General features: G+C 49.4%; 1 protein-coding gene and 1 pseudogene across 1 annotated transcript; both read right to left on the bottom strand.

The window, feature by feature from the left end:
• Positions 1-10,018: 10,018 nt before the first annotated feature.
• On the bottom strand, positions 10,019-10,770 carry LOC124667673 (annotated as a pseudogene).
• A 6,855-nt stretch (positions 10,771-17,625) lies between these two features.
• On the bottom strand, positions 17,626-18,445 carry LOC124667325 (protein TIFY 11e-like). Its single transcript, XM_047204626.1, has one exon. It carries the CDS (start codon positions 18,362-18,364, stop codon positions 17,861-17,863), a length of 504 nt encoding a protein of 167 aa, XP_047060582.1. The 5' UTR covers positions 18,365-18,445; the 3' UTR covers positions 17,626-17,860.
• Positions 18,446-18,708: the final 263 nt, after the last annotated feature.

Below are 18,708 nucleotides of genomic sequence, written 5' to 3' on the forward strand. Positions count from 1 at the left end.
CTAGTATGACCGTAGAAATATCCGGCATCTGATGAGCGTGCAAATTTAGTTTTCTTATAAATTTTGTAGTGATAGATTAGTTGATGCATATTTCGTTTTGGGTGTCAAGCTGGATGGTCGGTTGATTACTTTCCAAGCTGGCTAATGACAATTAATATGTTATGTGAAAAAATTACCTCAAAGTTGGTGTTTTATGAAAAAAAGGGTATATGGTTGTGGTTCTATGATAAAAATTACCCAACTTATAACGTTAAGTGATAAAACCTCTTGTGTGGACGAGAGGAGAGTCGTGTGACGGTCGGCACGTGCATGTGGTCCTTGCTAGAAACTCTTCACATCACGTGATATTGATCCGACGGACTTAACAAGTGAGCACTGTGTAAGAAGAGAACGAGCCCATGCAATAATTAGATTTTGGGTAAAAGTTAATATTATGTTAGTTATATATCGGCCGACAGAGGCAGGCAGAGTGATGTCCGATGAGAAAGCATTTTGTGACGGAAACTAGGAGGAGTTCGTTTGCCTGAAATTCGCAAGCACGTCGGCGTGGCACATAAAAATAGCACTGGTCGGTTGCCGGCGTAGTTTCGCGGTACTGATGGTCAATGAACAAGGACGGTGTGCCCGAGTCCAATTGATTAAGCTAGCAATAGCATGCGTGTGGCACGAAAGAAGAAAGAACTTGCGCGCCAGCCAGTCAAAGCATCTCCACTCATCCTCTCATGTGGGCTTCGGGGCAGGGATGTAAACAGATCGGATCGGTATCATATCCATTACCATATTTTTGTAACGGATTCGGATCGGAGCGGAAAAATGGTCGGATGCGGATTCGGATGCGGATTATATCGGATTACGGATATGGAGCGGATTCGGACCGGACTCGGATCGGAAACGGATTATTAAGAAAATATACACGTAAAAAATTAAAAGTATGCTTTTCTATGTAAAATATGCTTGTAATTATAGAATATAGCTAAATGTACACACTATTTCGTACAACAAAGCAATTTGTGTACTAATAGCATACATATTTTGGCCGATCACCTAACTATATTGTCTAAATATTTAGGGTTGAGCTAATTTTCTCAGATTATCCTCTTTGTAGACCTCGGATAATCCGCAAAAAATGGCGGATAATCCGTATCCGTCAGATAGTATCAATACCATATCCTCTACCATATCCGCCGGATATCCGCTTGATCACTATCCGCATCCGTATCCATATTCGGCGGATTTCTAAAAATACATACCATATCCTCAAAAACGGATATGGAAGCGGATTCGGAGCGGAAATTATCCGTATCATTTACATCCCTACTTCGGGGTAACCGTTTTGGCTCGTTAGAGGGCGCCGGCGGTAAAACAGAAATAGGAGCCAGGCGGCTGCCAGTCGCAACCTCTTACTAAAAAAATTAAAATTTCAAAATATAATAAAATTCATAGAAAAAGTAGATTTATAAATAGTTCGGCCATACTTGGCCAATATTTATACAAATTTAAAAACATAGGCATAAAAAACCCTAAAATCTAATAACCGCCGCCATGGCCTATCCCTAGGCAGCGGTTCATCGCCGCCGCTTAGTTCTCCTCATTGTGGTCGAGCTCCTCCTTCTTCGGCTGCGGTAGGTAGCTGCTGCCCTGGCAACGGCCTGCTGGACTGGGCAGCGTCGTCGTCGCTGTCCAGGGTGATGATGAGGCCGAGACGATGGCGGCGCTCCTCCTCCGTGTGGCGGTGATCGGCCGTGCTCCACGCCTCGGCGAACTCGTCCGTCGCCGCGAAGGACTCGAGCTGGGCTTGGCGCAACCCAGGGAATTCCTCCGGGTCACCCCCTACCTTGATGATGGAGGCCGTCGTCTTGTACTACGGCGGTGGCGTTCACTCGCGCTGGCGCGGCGGACATGGCCGGCGCCGCTCGCGGATGACGACGCCTCCGCCGCCATGGCGGCGCCTGTGAGCAGGAGCCTCGTCCGGCTCGTCCTTCACCGTCGCCAAGAAGCGCGACGACGACGTGTTGTAGGGGGAGTACCTGGCCGAGGACCCACGCGACAAGGAGGATCGGGAGGAGGAGGAGGAGGAGCGCGAGCAGGAGGACGCCTGGCGCCGCGCCACCCACTGGCCATTGCCGCGCAGGGCCTCCAGCTGCAGTTGTCGTGGCGACATTTGCAGCGTCGGGTCGTTCCCGTCGGCGATGTAGCCAAGGACCCACACGAGGTTCCTCCCGAGCGTGCTCCACCACCGCCGCCGTCCGCTGGCGTTGTTGTTCGCCGGCGGATTTCCGCCGCCGTCGTAGGCAGCGAGGCGGTCTTCGCGCTCGCGCTGGAAGATTGCCGTCCACGCTTTGTTCGTTGTCCGGCGAGCACCGCGGGTCGTTCCGCTCCTCCGGCGGTAGGCGCTCCCAAAAGTTATCGTAGATCGATTTTGCGTGCTCCATCCCCGTCGGCACCGGCAGGCCGCCGCGACTGAGCGCCCACCCCCCGAACAACGCATGTCCGGCGGGACGGGGTAGCGCGCGTTCCAGAGGGCACGCGCCTCAGCGACTTGAAGCCACCGGCGGCCGAAGCCGTTGGCGGCTGATACGTCTCCGACGTATCGATAATTTCTTATGTTCTATGCCATATTATTGATGATACCTACATGTTTTATGCACACTTTATGTCATATTCGTGCATTTTCTGGAACTAACCTATTAACAAGATGCCGAAGTGCCAGTTCCTGTTTTCTGCTGTTTTTGGTTTCAGAAATCCTAGTAACGAAATATTCCCGGAATCGGACGAAATCAAGACCCAGGTTCCTATTTTCACCGGAAGCATCCAGAACACCAGAGAGCCGCCAGAGGGGGGCCCTGTGGGCCCCAGATGATAGGGTGGCGCGGCCTGGGCCCTGGCCGCGCCAGCCTATGGTGTGGCCACCCCTTCGACCCTCATGCGCCGCCTCTTCGCCTATATAAATCCTCCGTCGCGAAAACCCTGATACGAAAAAACCACGATACGGAAAACCTTCCAGAGCCGCCGCCATCGTGAAGCCAAGATCTGGGGGACAGGAGTCTCTGTTCCGGCACCCTGCCGGAGCGGGGAAGTGCCCCCGGAAGGCTTCTCCATCGACACCGCTGCCATCTCCACCGCCATCTTCATCACCGCTGCTGCTCCCATGAGGAGGGAGTAGTTCTCCATCGAGGCTCGGGGCTGTACCGGTAGCTATGTGGTTCATCTCTCTCCTATGTACCTCAATACAATAATCTCATGAGCTGCCTTACATGATTGAGATTCATATGATGATGCTTGTAATCTAGATGTCACTATGCTAGTCAAGTGAGTTTTACTTATGTGATCTCCGGAGACTCCTTGTCCCACGTGTGTAAAGGTGACGAGTGTGTGCACCGTGTGGGTCTCTTAGGCTATATTTCACAGAATACTTACTCACTCGTTATGAATGGCGTAGTGAAGTGCTTATTTATATCTCTTTATGATTGCAATGTGTTTGTATCACAATTTATCTATGTGCTACTCTAGCAATGTTATTAAAGTACTTTTATTCCTCCCGCACGTGTGCAAAGGTGACAAGTGTGTGCACCGTGTTAGTACTTGGTTTATGCTATGATCATGATCTCTTGTAGATTGCGAAGTTAACTATTGCTATGATAATATTGATGTGATCTATTCCTCCTACATATGCATGAAGGTGACAGGTGTGCATGCTATGTTAGTACTTGGTTTAGTCTTTTGATCTATCTTACACTAAAGGTTACTAAAATATGAGCATTATTGTGGAGCTTGTTAACTCCGGCATTGAGGGTTCGTGTAATCCTACGCAATGTGTTCATCATCCAACAAGAGTGTAGAGTATGCATTTATCTATTCTGTTATGTGATCAATGTTGAGAGTGTCCACTAGTGAAAGTCTAATCCCTAGGCCTTGTTCCTAAATACTGCTATCGCTGCTTGTTTACTGTTCTACTGCGTTACTACTGCTGCGTTACTACTGCTTGTTTACTGTCCTGGGCAAAGCACTTTTCTGGTGCCGTTGCTACTACTTATTCATACCACCTGTATTTCACTATCTCTTCGCCGAACTAGTGCACCTATTAGGTGTGTTGGGGACACAAGAGACTTCTTGCTTTGTGGTTGCGGGGTTGCATGAGAGGGATATCTTTGACCTCTTCCTCCCCGAGATCGATAAACCTTGGGTGATCCACTTAAGGGAAACTTGCTGCTGTTCTACAAACCTCTGCTCTTGGAGGCCCAACACTGTCTACAAGAATAGAAGCTCCCGTAGACATCAAGCACTTTTCTGGCGCCGTTGCCGGGGAGGAAAGGTAAAAGGCGCTCATACTCCGGTTCCAGGTAAAGTACTTTTCTGGCGCCATTGTGTTTGTGCTCGAAGCTATTTCCTTTAGATCCTGCAATTGCATCTTTTTGTTTCTTGTTTACACTAGTTTGGCATAATGGACAACAATGAGCTTCTTATTCTATTTCCTGATTTAAAACATGGATTGTTTGATGCGAAAATTAAAAAACCTATGAAATCTTATTTGCATCGTTGGTAGTAATATTAGTATGAACGCTTTGAACACCATTGTTGATAATGATATAGAAAGTTCTAAGCTTGGGGAAGCTGGTTTTCATGATCTTTTTAGTCCCCCAAGCATTGAGGAGAAAATTTTCTTTGATGATACTTTGCCTCCAATTTATGATAATAATGATAGTGATCTTTTGGTACAACCTACTATGGAGAGTAAATTTTGTTGTTATTATACTATGCCTCCAAAACTCGATGAGAATAATAATGATAGCTACTTTGTTGAATTTGCTCCCACTATTACTAATAAAATTGACTATGCCTATGTGGAGAGTAATAATTTTATGCATGAGACTCATGATAAGAATGCTTTATGTGATAGTTATATTGTTGAGTTTGCTCATGATTCTACTGAAAGTTATTATGAGAGAGTAAAATATGGTTGTAGAAATTTTCATGTTACTAAAATGCCTCTCTATGTGCTGAAATTTTTGAAGCTACACTTGTTTTATCTTCCTATGCTTGTTACTTTGCTCTTCATGAACTTGTTTACTTACAAGATTCCTATGCATAGGAAGCATGTTAGACTTAAATGAGTTTTGAATTTGCCTCTTGATGCTCTCTTTTGCTTCAAATACTATTTCTTGCGAGTGCATCATTAAAACTGCTGAGCCCATCTTAATGGCTAAAAAGAAAGAACTTCTTGGGAGATAACCCATGTGTTTATTTTGCTATAGTACTTTGTTTTATATTTGTGTCTTGGAAGTTGTTTACTACTGTAGCAACCTCTCCTTATCTTAGTTTTATGTTTTGTTGTGCCAAGTAAAGTCTTTGATAGTAAAGTAAATACTAGATTTGGATTACTGCGCAGTTCCAGATTTCTTTGCTGTCACGAATCTGGGTCTAATTTTCTGTAGGTAACTCAGAAAATTATGCCAATTTACGTGTGTGATCCTCAGATATGTACGCAACTTTCATTCAATTTGGGCATTTTCATTTGAGCAAGTCTGGTGCCCTTTTAAAATTCGTCTTTACGGACTGTTCTGTTTTGATAGATTCTGCCTTTTATTTCGCATTGCTTCTTTCGCTGTGTTGGGTGGATTTCTTTGTTCCATTACCTTCCAGTAGCTTTGAGCAATGCGCAGAAGTGTTAAGAATGATTGTGTCACCTCTGAACATGTGAGTTTTTGATTATGCACTAACCCTCTAATGAGTTTGTTTCGAGTTTGGTGTGGAGGAAGTTTTCAAGGGTCAAGAGAGGAGGATGATATACTATGATCAAGGAGAGTGAAAGCTCTAAGCTTGGGGATGCCCCGGTGGTTCACCCCTGCATATTCTAAGAAGACTCAAGCGTCTAAGCTTGGGGATGCCCAAGGCATCCCCTTCTTCATTGACAAATTATCAGGTTCCTTCTCTTGAAACTATATTTTTATTCGGCCACATCATATGTACTTTACTTGGAGCGTCTGTGTGCTTTTGTTTTTGTTTTTGTTTGAATAAATGCTTGTGTGGGAGAGAGACACGCTCCGCTGGTTCATATGAACACATGTGTTCTTCGTTTTATCTCATAGTATTCATGGCGAAGTTTCTTCTTCGTTAAATTGTTATATGGTTGGAATTGGAAAATGCTACATGTAGTAACTCTAAAATGTCTTGGATAATTTGATACTTGGCAATTGTTGTGCTCATGTTTAAGCTCTTGCATCATATACTTTGCACCCATTAATGAAGAAACACTTAGAGCTTGCTAATTTGGTTTGCATATTTGGTTTCTCTAGAGTCTAGATAACATCTAGTATTGAGTTTTGAACAACAAGGAAGACGGTGTGGAGTCTTATAATGTTTACAATATGTCTTTTATGTGAGTTTTGCTTGTACCGTTCATCCTTGTGTTTGTTTCAAATAACCTTGCTAGCTTAAACCTTGTATCGAGAGGGAATACTTCTCATGCATCCAAATCCTTGAGCCAACCACTATGCCATTTGTGTCCACCATACCTACCTACTACATGGTATTTCTCCGCCATTCCAAAGTAAATTGCTTGAGTGCTACCTTTAAATAATTCAAAATTTATCACCTCTTATTTGTGTCAATGTTTTATAGCTCATGAGGAAGTATGTGGTGTTTTATCTTTCGATCTTGTCATTTACTTCGACGAGACTTTCACAATGGACTAGTGGCTTCATCCGCTTATCCAATAATTTTGCAAAAAGAGCTGGCAATGGGGTTCCCAGTCCCGATTAATTAACTTGCATTAATGATTCTCTTCACATGTTTTGCTCTGATTCATCAGTAAGCAACTTAATTTTGCAAATAGACACTCCTTCATGGTATGTGATTGTTGGAAGGCACCCGAGGATTCGGTTAGCCATGGCTTGTGTAAGCAAAAGGTTGGGAGGAGTGTCATCCATAAATAAAGAAAAACTAAACTAAAGTACATGTGTAAACAAAAGAGAAGAGGGATGATCTACCTTGCTGGTAGAGATAACGTCCTTCATGGGAGCCGCTCTTGAAAGTCTGGTTGATGAGGTAGTTAGAGTGCCCACTACCATTCGTTGACAACAACAAACACCTCTCAAAATTTTACTTTTATGCTCTCTTTATGTTTTCAAAACCAAAGCTCTAGCACAAATATAGCAATCGATGCTTTCCTCTTTGAAGGATCATTCTTTTACTTTTATGTTGAGTCAGTTCACCTATCTCTCTCCACCTCAAGAAGCAAACACTTGTGTGAACTGTGCATTGATTCCTACATACTTGCATATTGCACTTGTTATATTACTCTATGTTGACAATTATCTATGAGATATACATGTTACAAGTTGAAAGCAACCGCTGAAACTTAATCTTCCTTTGTGTTGCTTCAATGCCTTTACTTTGATTTATTGCTTTATGAGTTAACTCTTATGCAAGACTTATTAATACTTGTCTTCAAGTACTATTCATGAAAAGTCTTTGCTTTATGATTCACTTGTTTACTCATGTCATTACCATTGTTTTGATCGTTGCATCCACTACATATGTTTACAAATAGTATGATCAAGGTTATGATGGCATGTCACTTCAGAAATTATCTTTGTTATCGTTTTACCTCGCTCGGGACGAGCGGAACTAAGCTTGGGGATGCTTGATACGTCTCCGACGTATCGATAATTTCTTATGTTCTATGCCATATTATTGATGATACCTACATGTTTTATGCACACTTTATGTCATATTCGTGCATTTTCGGAACTAACCTATTAACAAGATGCCGAAGTGCCGGTTCCTGTTTTCTCGCTGTTTTTGGTTTCAGAAATCCTAGTAACGAAATATTCTCGGAATCGGACGAAATCAAGACCCGGGTTCCTATTTTCAACGGAAGCATCCGGAACACCGGAGAGCCGCCGGAGGGGGCCCTGTGGGCCCCGGATGATAGGGTGGTGCGGCCGGGCCCCGGCCGCGCCGGCCTATGGTGTGGCCACCCCTTCGACCCTCCTGCGCCGCCTCTTCGCCTATATAAAGCCTCCGTCGCGAAAACCCTGATACGAAAAAACCACGATACGGAAAACCTTCCAGAGCCGCCGCCATCGCGAAGCCAAGATCTGGGAGACAGGAGTCTCTGTTCCGGCACCCTGCCGGAGCGGGGAAGTGCCCCGGAAGGCTTCTCCATCGACACCGCTGCCATCTCCACCGCCATCTTCATCACCGCTGCTGCTCCCATGAGGAGGGAGTAGCTCTCCATCGAGGCTCGGGGCTGTACCGGTAGCTATGTGGTTCATCTCTCTCCTATGTACTTCAATACAATAATCTCATGAGCTGCCTTACATGATTGAGATTCATATGATGATGCTTGTAATCTAGATGTCACTATGCTAGTCAAGTGAGTTTTACTTATGTGATCTCCGGAGACTCCTTGTCCCACGTGTGTAAAGGTGGCAGTGTGTGCACCGTGTGGGTCTCTTAGGCTATATTTCACAGAATACTTACTCATTGTTATGAATGGCGTAGTGAAGTGCTTATTTATATCTCTTTATGATTGCAATGTGTTTGTATCACAATTTATCTATGTGCTACTCTAGCAATGTTATTAAAGTAGTTTTATTCCTCCTGCACGTGTGCAAAGGTGACAGTGTGTGCACCGTGTTAGTACTTGGTTTATGCTATGATCATGATCTCTTGTAGATTGCGAAGTTAACTATTGCTATGATAATATTGATGTGATCTATTCCTCCTACATATGCATGAAGGTGACAGTATGCATGCTATGTTAGTACTTGGTTTAGTCTTTTGATCTATCTTACACTAAAGGTTACTAAAATATGAGCATTATTGTGGAGCTTGTTAACTCCGGCATTGAGGGTTCGTGTAATCCTACGCAATGTGTTCATCATCCAACAAGAGTGTAGAGTATGGATTTATCTATTCTGTTATGTGATCAATGTTGAGAGTGTCCACTAGTGAAAGTCTAATCCCTAGGCCTTGTTCCTAAATACTGCTATCGCTGCTTGTTTACTGTTTTACTGCGTTACTACTGCTGCGTTACTACTGCTTGTTTACTGTCCTGGGCAAAGCACTTTTCTGGTGCCGTTGCTACTACTTATTCATACCACCTGTATTTCACTATCTCTTCGCCGAACTAGTGCACCTATTAGGTGTGTTGGGGACACAAGAGACTTCTTGCTTTGTGGTTGCAGGGTTGCATGAGAGGGATATCTTTGACCTCTTCCTCCCTGAGATCGATAAACCTTGGGTGATCCACTTAAGGGAAACTTGCTGCTGTTCTACAAACCTCTGCTCTTGGAGGCCCAACACTGTCTACAAGAATAGAAGCTCCCGTAGACATCAGCGGCGACATCTTCTCTCTCTTGGCGGTCGATGGCTAGGGCTAGGACGTTGGAGAATGTTTGGAGGAGGAGATGGCGAGGGCGTTGGCTGGAATGTGCGCTTAGGGAGGGGGGTTATATGGCGCCGAGGGAGCGTTGGCGAGCATTAACGCCGCCGCTGAAGACGATCAAGATTAACGCCGATGCGACGCGGAAGGCGAGCCGGCGCTGAAGGTGAGCAACCTTTGACGGGCGGGAAATGCGAGGAGGAAGACGACTCCGCTAAACTGACGGGGCGGGTCCATAGACAGCAGGCATTTCCCGCGCCTTCTTCACGCGTTGTTCCCGCCAACACACGACGTCGCGTCCCGCTAGCCTGGCTTTATACTAGGTTCGATCTAGTGGAGTCGGATGGATAATTGGCCCCGCCGGCTGAAATTCTATTTTAGAGGCCGCGGCTAGGCGCTGGCGCTCCCAAAGGTTTACAGGGAGCTTTTGGGGAATGATGGGACATGCTCTGAGGATCCGGTTCTGTTCATTGTCCCTTTCGTTAAGCGGTTGGGAGAAGCTTCCTCTAACAAATTCTTCTTTGCTAAAAGATCATTTTTCTTTCTTTCGGTTTGTATAGAAGTGTTTTATTTCTGTATCGCTCTTTCGCCACTCGATTCTGATGTTTCAGTTTACATCACAAGAATACATTAACTAAGCAGTAACCAGGTATGTATTTTCATCCTTATCTTTCTTGTGACATTACAACAGATTTCCCCTGTACAAGATTGGAAGTATGATCCAAAGGATTGACACACTCTACACTAGATGCTAATATCTTTCAGGTGGGCCAAAAAAAAAGATGAAGAGAGAGATATTCAGAGCGCGAGCGCGAGATGATCACGGCGCGCGGCATCCGGCCGGCGGTACGGCTGATCACGCGCGGCGAGCCTGCCCTTCCTCTTATCCATGAACCGCTGCAGCGACGCCTTCCTCGCCACCGGCAGGTCCGCGGCGGCGACGAGCACATCACCACGCGCTCCGACTTGGGGCTCCGTCTCTGGCTTAGCCTTAGCGGCCGCGGCCGCGGCAACGGCGAGCCGCAGCAGGACGGCCGCCTTGTCAGCCGGACAGTCGTCAAGCACCAGTACCCTCCCGCCGTAGAAGATGGTGAGCTGCGCTGCCGCAGCCCTGCTCGCCGGATCCGCCTCGGGCTCTTCTCCCCTGCTAGTAACATCGGCGCCCGGCATGAGGGGAGAGGCCGCACGGCCGGGGATGGGGATGGGGCCGGCCGCGCAAGCTGAGCCCTATGATCAGCAGCCTCCTTCACGTACTGGCTGAGAGCGCCGCACGCAGCCGCGAATCGGCTTGCCGCTGCCATGGATCGCCGATGAACCTGTATTAGGATTCTTGGCTTGCTCCTTGTGCACGAACGACCAAGCTTGGAATCGAATCTTGGGCTTTTGTTTTTTCGTGGTTCGTTTGGAGTTTGGTTTCATATATATAGGTGGGAATATCGTGGTTGAAAAGTGTGAAGCGCGCGCGCGCCGCGGTTGGTCGTCGGCACCACTCGGCGAGAGCACAATAAACACGTGAAAGTTGAGCCGGTAGGAATACAACTATGCCAGAAAGATGGGTGGGGTCCCCAGCACGCAGCACGTCCGAACCCCCTAACCACAATGTGGCCCCATATGCAAACTAAAGATTAGGCGAGCATATTCTCTCAAAAAAAAAAAAGATTAGGCGAGCATATGTTCACAAAAAAAAATTAGGCGAGCAAATACGACGTAATTGCACCCGTGCTCAAACCAGTGCAATTTAAACATAAATTAGAAGAAGGGGTTCGGCGAGGGTGAAGGCGCATCCTGAGTCGACGTAGACCCGTCGATCACGACAATCTCGTCGTGCTTTGCCCGGTGTGCCTGCTTCGTCACTGACGTTGAGGCAGACGCGGATGCAGATGCTGATGCCGCTGACGCAGATTTATTAGCATACGTTGTCGCAGATGCGTCTGGTGCCGGCTCTTGCTCCAGGGGTAGAGTTGCTGCCGCTGCCTCGACCGACGCTATTTTAGCTTCGATGTCATCGAGACATTCAAGCTATCGACGTGGTCAGCAGTAACATGTCCTCCTTGCATTTCTTGAGCTCCATCTTCTGCTCTTGCCTCTTGAGCAGCGCCGCCCACCTTTCGTCGGCCTTTTTGTGGCGGGAGAGCAGGGTCGAGGAGACATCGACGAGGCACTCACTACTAGGAAAAGGCCTACCGCCGGCGACCTGAAAAGGCTTACCGCCGGCACTTTCGGATTCGCCGGTGATAACCTCGCCGGTGGTAATGCCTTACCGCCGGCGCTTTGCAAACCGCCGGGGGTAACCCTGAATACCGCCGGCACTTTATCCCAAACTGCCGGGGGTAATATTTACCGCCGGCGTTTTACAATCTGCCAGGGGTAATCCAGTTTACCACCGGCGTTTTACCAATGCGCCAGGGGCATCTCATCTTACCCCTGGCACAAAGGCCCAGTTCGCCAGCGGTAACACTTTCAGGATTTAAAAAAAAAATCACATGGGCTCTATCCCATACATTTCCCACGTGATACTCTACACTGTTCTGATTCCAAAACATGTCTAGCAGCAGTGTATATTTGATTTTACAAGCACAGTATAATCACACACAAGTGGCTACATAATGAAAATCAAAATAACACAATATCCATCACAGAAAATGAACACTGGTTAATGATGTCGTCTGCACTTGGAGATCCTATGACCATGACTGCAGAAGACAAGATTTATTGCAATAGTAAGTACATATGACTTGAGAAAAGTTATTGCTATAGAAATATATTACTGATTAGAGTAGTATAGTATCAACCATACTGAGTGCACAACAAAATTAAACTCTACCGCAGTAAAGGGAGATAGACTAGAGTTGTAGTTGAACTAAGCATTTCAGTTTAGTTAAATAATTAGGTGCAGACAACAAAGGTTCGCTAACACCAAAATTTGCATGATGGTATACTAATCTGAAGCAGGACAAAAAATGTAAGCAAATCGAGGTTTAGGGATTAGATGCAGACCTGATCTAGTAAGAAAGTAACAGAATAATAAAAAAATCACCTATACAGGGAACGGTGGAGGAGCAGCGTCGGCGAGTGGTGGTGCTAGGTTGCGCCGCGTGGTGGGCGGACGGGCGTGGCCGGTGCGTGGCCGGAGCTCCCGGCGTCAAATATGAGCACCCCGCGGTAGCGGTGCAGGCGGCGACGAGCACCTCAACCTTTCCGAACTGAAATTGGACAAATCGGCACATGAACATATGGCTCAAAACATGGCCAAACCAAACGAATAATATAGACAGCACGACCATACTAGTCGTCCTTGCGGCGCTTCAAAAAGACTCAAATGTTGAGTAACTGAGATCTACGGGATCATGTCAGCAGATCCATGAGACGGCCCGAGGGGCAGATACGAACGCTCCTGCAAAAAAAGAGGCATGGATATCAGAAAAACTCCTCGTGTTGCCTGGAAGATCTGAACAATAGAAACTATGCCCGTAAGAAAAGAAAGTTCCTGCTGCACTTGAATTAGTCCTTTCCGGTGTTCCTGCTGCACTCGAATTAGTTCCATTTCTGTCCATGATCAAGGTAGCAGCGAAATAATGCTTGTCTGCTCAAGAATTTTGAAACAGCAAACAAAATCTCAGTTGGACTGATTAAAAACAATCAAATAACATAAGGAAGAAATCTTCAGATAAACTCTCACAATCTGCTGAAGCCCACACGGTTAAAACTTCTAAATCAGGTAGAAAACAGTCACACATAGCCTACATCTACAAGGTTAGATATCAGCACACATAATGCTCTTACGTGTACTATGAACTGCAAGAAACTACTACTCAAAACAGAGAGTGGGTGTGAGCAATTTAACTGCAGGTTGGATGATTCAGCTCTCACTGTTTGCCAGTACTGCTACATCCACGATTATAGCTCTCATTCAGAGAAGATGTTATAAATGAAACACGATTATAGCTATCTAGTCAATATCATCTACTGGAAGAATAAGCAAGGACCACTACATGGCTTAAAAGAGGCATAAAATCATTAGACGCCAAGATAACTCCATATGATGGTGTTTAGTTCAGTTGAGTGAAATTATGGGAATTACTGACGACATGGATGCAATCTTCTAGAAAAAAAATAGCAGCGGGTTAGCATCTAATTCTAAGCCTAACTGGTCAAAGATGCCACACATCACAGTTTGGTCGGTTCAGTTGACAACTATTATTACCAATGTGGCTAATGTTATCATGGCCTTAGAACATGTAGAAATAACCAAATTAGTATTCATATTAGGATTCAAATTCACAACTGAAGAACAGGATTAACCATAAAGAGCTGCCACAAAAATTGGCTGTGTATATCTATGCAAATCAATCACCTGAACAATGGGCCCCCACCTCCCGCCTCCGGCGGCGACGAGCACGCCGGAGGCCCCGCCGGCGGTGGCGTAGGCCGGGGAGCGCGGCATCATGAGGAGCACGAAGGAGACGAGGAGCAGCGGCGAGAGCAGCACCATGAGCACCCCGCGGTAGCGGTGCAGGCGGTCGGACACGGCGTCCCCCTGCTGCTGCTGCTGGCGCGCGCCGGCGGCCGAGAAGCGGCGCATCCTGGCGGCGGCGGCGGCGGCGGCATCGGCGGCGGACGGGCCGACCGTGAGGTCGTCGACCGGGAGCAGATCGGCCGCCGAGGGCGAGCGGTAGCGGATGCGGCCGTTGGTCGGGGAGGGCTTCACCGCCTCCTGCTGCGACGGCTCCAGGGCGGCGGACGGGGCGGCCGCGCGCGGCCTCGCACGGCGTCGAGGTGGGGGTTGGCGCGCCGGGATCTCTCCCCGCCGCGGCTCACAGCGTCGAGGTGGGGGTTTGACGCCGGGGCGGCATGGCGATCGGAGCGGCGGAGTGGGGAAGAGGAGAGAGGGGCGTGAGAGGATAGGGCTGGGTGCGCTTGGTCGTGTGGGGGCGGTATAGGGATAAATACCGCTGGCGAAAACAATTCGGGGATGCCGGCCGTATATTCGGCCCAGGTGGCTCACACGAGTTCAAGTTACCCCCGGCGACTATAAATTGAAAATGCCGGCGGTAAATCTAATACCCCTGGCGAGTTTGAACTAAAAATGCTGGCGGTAATTTCAGCCCCATCTAGGTGCTCTCGGCTCAACTTATCCCCGGCATTTGCAGTTCCAACTCGCCGGCGGTAAGGGGAATATCCCCGGCAACCTCAAACCAACTCGCCGGCGGTAACTTACTGCTGGCATCTTCGAACCTAGCGCGCCGGCGGTAAGAAGTGCGGCTATAAGCTAATTCCTAGTAGTGACTGTGTGATTGACGCATGCGTCTTCTCGGTCGCCGCTACGTCGGTCAAGGCAGCCTTGGCAGCCTTGTTGCCGATAGGGCGGCCTGCCGATGTTGCGAGCGGCACATCCAGATCAATGGCATTTTTCCCCTTCGACAATGAATGACGCGTCGCCCGCCATTTCTCGTTCATTTTGAACTTGCTATAGCAATTCCTCAGCGCGAAAGACTTATTCCCTTCTTAGTGCTTCCGGTACATCGCCATGGCGCGGTCGAACTAATCAAAGGAAGCACAATCAGATCGAGATTAAACTAGGCGCTAGAATCGTAGAAAGAGGCGCACCACATCGCCGACGGTTTGTGCTGCTCTCGCCTCTGGTCTTGACCTCGTTATGGAACCCATTGAACATGTTCACCGACGCCTGGATGATGGCCCATCGCGTCGACATTGCCTTTTGGCTCCTCTTCATTGTCATCTTGCGGTAATCCTTGTTGATAAGCTTGCGCTCATTGAACTCCGCCTTGATCCTCGCCCAATACTTCCCGTACTTTTGGTTGTCGCCTATGATGGAGTCATGGCTCACCGTCGACCACGACTCGCAGAGACATTCATCCTCCAGAACCTTCCACTTGGGGCCTCGTGTGCCCGAGGTCGCCTTCTTCTTCTTCTTCCTCTTCTTCCTCATGCCGGCCGCGTCAACCTCCACGAGCACGTCTACATCCTTCGCGGCATCGTCATCCTCTTCATCACCGCCCTCTTCGTCATCCTCGTCATCGTCCTCCACCTCCTCCTCCTCCTCGTCATCACCACCGGCACCCTCGAATTCGAGCTGACCCGTGTGCCTAGTGAACGGGGCGCCGTCCGCACCGGGGCCTAGCTGGCGCTAGGGCACTTGGTCGTACATAGGGGAGTAGAACACGACGTTGGGGTTGAAGCCGCCATGCGGCAGCGCATCGTCGTACCGCGGTGACAAGTTCGGTGTCACGCACTCGGGAGTGGCATAAGTGCCGTCGTTCAAGAAGCCGGATGTCGATGGGGACACCACTCCCGAAACGTATGATGGCCCCGACGTACTCCATGGGCTAGTGTTGGTAGCAGCGATACACGTGGCCAACGCTTTCTAGTGCGCACGCTGCCCAGTCACGGCCCCTATACTAAAAAAAATTAAAATTTCAAAATATAATAAGATTTGTAGAAAAGGTAGATTCATAGATAGTTTGGCCATACTTGGTTAATAGTTGTACAAATTTAAAAACATAGGCATAAAAAATCCTAAAAATCTAATAATTGCCGCCACGGCCTAGCCCTAGGTGGCGGTACATCAGCGCCGCGTAGTCCTCCTCGTCGTCGGGCTCCTCCTTCTTCGGCTGTGGCAGGTAGCTGCATCCCTGGCCGGCGTCCCCGCGCCTCCCGCGTGGCCTGTTGGACTAGCGAACGTTGTCGTCGCTGTCCAGGTTGATGATGAGGTCGAGGCGACGACGGCGTTCCTCCTCCGTGTGGCGGTGATCGGCCGCGCTCCACGCCTCGGCGAATTCGTCTGTCGCCGTGAAGGACTCGAGCTGGGCTTGGCGCAGCCTAGGGAAATTCCTCTGGGTCGTCCTCTGCCTTGACGATGGAGGCTGCCGCCTTGTAGTTTGGTGGTGGTGCCCACTCGCGCTGGCGCAGCGGAGGTGGTTGGCGCCGCTCGCGGATGACGACGCCTCCACCGCCATGGCTGCTCCTGCGAGTAGGAGCCTCCTCCGGCTCGTCCTTCACCATCGCCAAGAAGTGCGGTGACGACGTGTTGTAGGGGGAGTACCTGGCCGAGGAGGCACGCGACGAGGAGGATCGGGAGGAGGCGGACGCCTGGAGCCGCACCACCCACTGGTCGTTGCCGTGCGGGGCCGCCAGCTGCAACTGTTGTGGCAGCATTTGCAGCGGCATGTCGTTCCCGTCGACGATGTAGGCAAGGACCCACACGAGCGTCCTCCCGGGCACGCTCCACCAACGTCATTTGCTGGCGTTTTTGTTCGCCGGCGGATCGCTGCTGCCGCCGTAGGCAGCGAGGCGGTCTTCGCGCTCGCACTAGAAGAATTCCATCCACGCTTGGTCGTTGTCCGGCGATCACCGTGGGTCGTTCCGCTCCTCCGGCGTTAGGCGCTCCCAAAATTGATCGTATATCGCCACAACGCGCTCCATCCCCGTCGGCACCGGTGGGACCGGCAGGCCGCCGCGCTGAGCGCCCACCCCCTCCCGGATAGCGCATGTACGGCGGGATGGGGTAGCGCGCATTCCAGGAGGCGCGCGCCTCGGCGACTTGGAGCCACCGACAGCCGAAGCCGTTGTCGGTGGCGCCTTCTGTCTCTTGTCGGTCCATGGCTAGAGCTAGGGCGTTGGAGAAGGTTCAGAGGAGTTGGCGAGGGCGCTGGCTGGAATGTGCGACGAGGGAGCGCGCGCGGGGGTTTATATGGCATCGAGGGAGCGTTGGCGAGCATTAACGCCGCCGCTAAAGACGAGCAGGCGCTGAAGACAAGTACGATTAACACCGACGCGACGCGGAAGGCGAGCATGCGCTGAAGGTGAGCAACCTTTGACGGGCGCGAAATGCAAGGAGGAAGACGACTCCGCCAAACTGACGGGGCGGGTCCATAGACAGCAGGCGTTTCCCGTGCCTTCTTCACGCGTCATTTCCACCAACACGCGACGCGTCGGCGCCCCCGCTAGCCTCCCTTTCTGCTGGGTTGAATCTAGGAGCGCCAGATGGATAGTTGGACCGCACCGATTAAAATTCTATTTTACAGACTGCAGCTGGAAACGATTTTAGGCGCCGGTGGTCCCAAAAACCTATAGACGACCTTTGGGGATTGAGGGGAGATGCTCTCAGGACCGGTTCTGTTTATGGTCTCTTTCATTAAGCGGTTGGGGGAAGCTTCGTGGAACAAATTCTACTTTGCTAAAAGAATCATTTTTCTTTCTTTCGGCTTGTATAAAAGTTTTATTTCTGTATCGCTCTTTCGCCACTCGATTTCGGATGTTTCAGTTTACAAGAATACGTTAACTAAGCAGTAACCAGGTATTTTGTCTGTATTTTCATCCCTTTCTTGTGACATTACAACAGATTTCCCCTGTACAAGCTTGGAAGTATGATCCAAAGGATTGACACACTCTACGACTAGATGCTAATATCTTTCAGGTGGGCCAAAAAAAAAAAGATGAAGAGAGAGATATTCAGAGCGCGAGCGCGAGATGATCACGGCGCGCGGCATCCGGCCGGCGGTACGGCTGATCACGCGCGGCGAGCCTGCCCTTCCTCTTATCCATGAACCGCTGCAGCGACGCCTTCCTCGCCACCGGCAGGTCCGCGACGGCGACGAGCACATCACCACGCGCTCCGACTTGGGGCTCCGTCTCTGGCTTAGCCTTAGCGGCCGCGGCCGCGGCAACGGCGAGCCGCAGCAGGACGGCCGCCTTGTCAGCCGGACAGTCGTCAAGCACCAGTACCCTCCCGCCGTAGAAGATGGTGAGCTGCGCTGCCGCAGCCCTGCTCGCCGGATCCGCCTCGGGCTCTTCTCCGCTGCTAGTAACATCGGCGCCCGGCATGAGGGGGAGAGGCCGCACGGCCGGGGATGGGGATGGGGCCGGCCGCGCAAGCTGAGCCCTATGATCAGCAGCCTCCTTCACGTACTGGCTGAGAGCGCCGCACGCAGCCGCGAATCGGCTTGCCGCTGCCATGGATCGCCGATGAACCTGTATTAGGATTCTTGGCTTGCTCCTTGTGCACGAACGACCAAGCTTGGAATCGAATCTTGGGCTTTTGTTTTTTCGTGGTTCGTTTGGAGTTTGGTTTCATATATATAGGTGGGAATATCGTGGTTGAAAAGTGTGAAGCGCGCGCGCGCCGCGGTTGGTCGTCGGCACCACTCGGCGAGAGCACAATAAACACGTGAAAGTTGAGCCGGTAGGAATACAACTATGCCAGAAAGATGGGTGGGGTCCCCAGCACGCAGCACGTCCGAACCCCCTAACCACAATGTGGCCCCATATGCAAACTAAAGATTAGGCGATCAAATATCAGG

This window comes from Lolium rigidum, chromosome 6 (genome assembly GCF_022539505.1).
Source record: "Lolium rigidum isolate FL_2022 chromosome 6, APGP_CSIRO_Lrig_0.1, whole genome shotgun sequence".
Taxonomy (NCBI): domain Eukaryota; kingdom Viridiplantae; phylum Streptophyta; class Magnoliopsida; order Poales; family Poaceae; genus Lolium; species Lolium rigidum.

Bases quoted from the DNA above. Each gene is read 5' to 3' on its own strand.
- LOC124667325 (XM_047204626.1), bottom strand. From the start codon at position 18,364: ATGGCAGCGGCAAGCCGATTCGCGGCTGCGTGCGGCGCTCTCAGCCAG.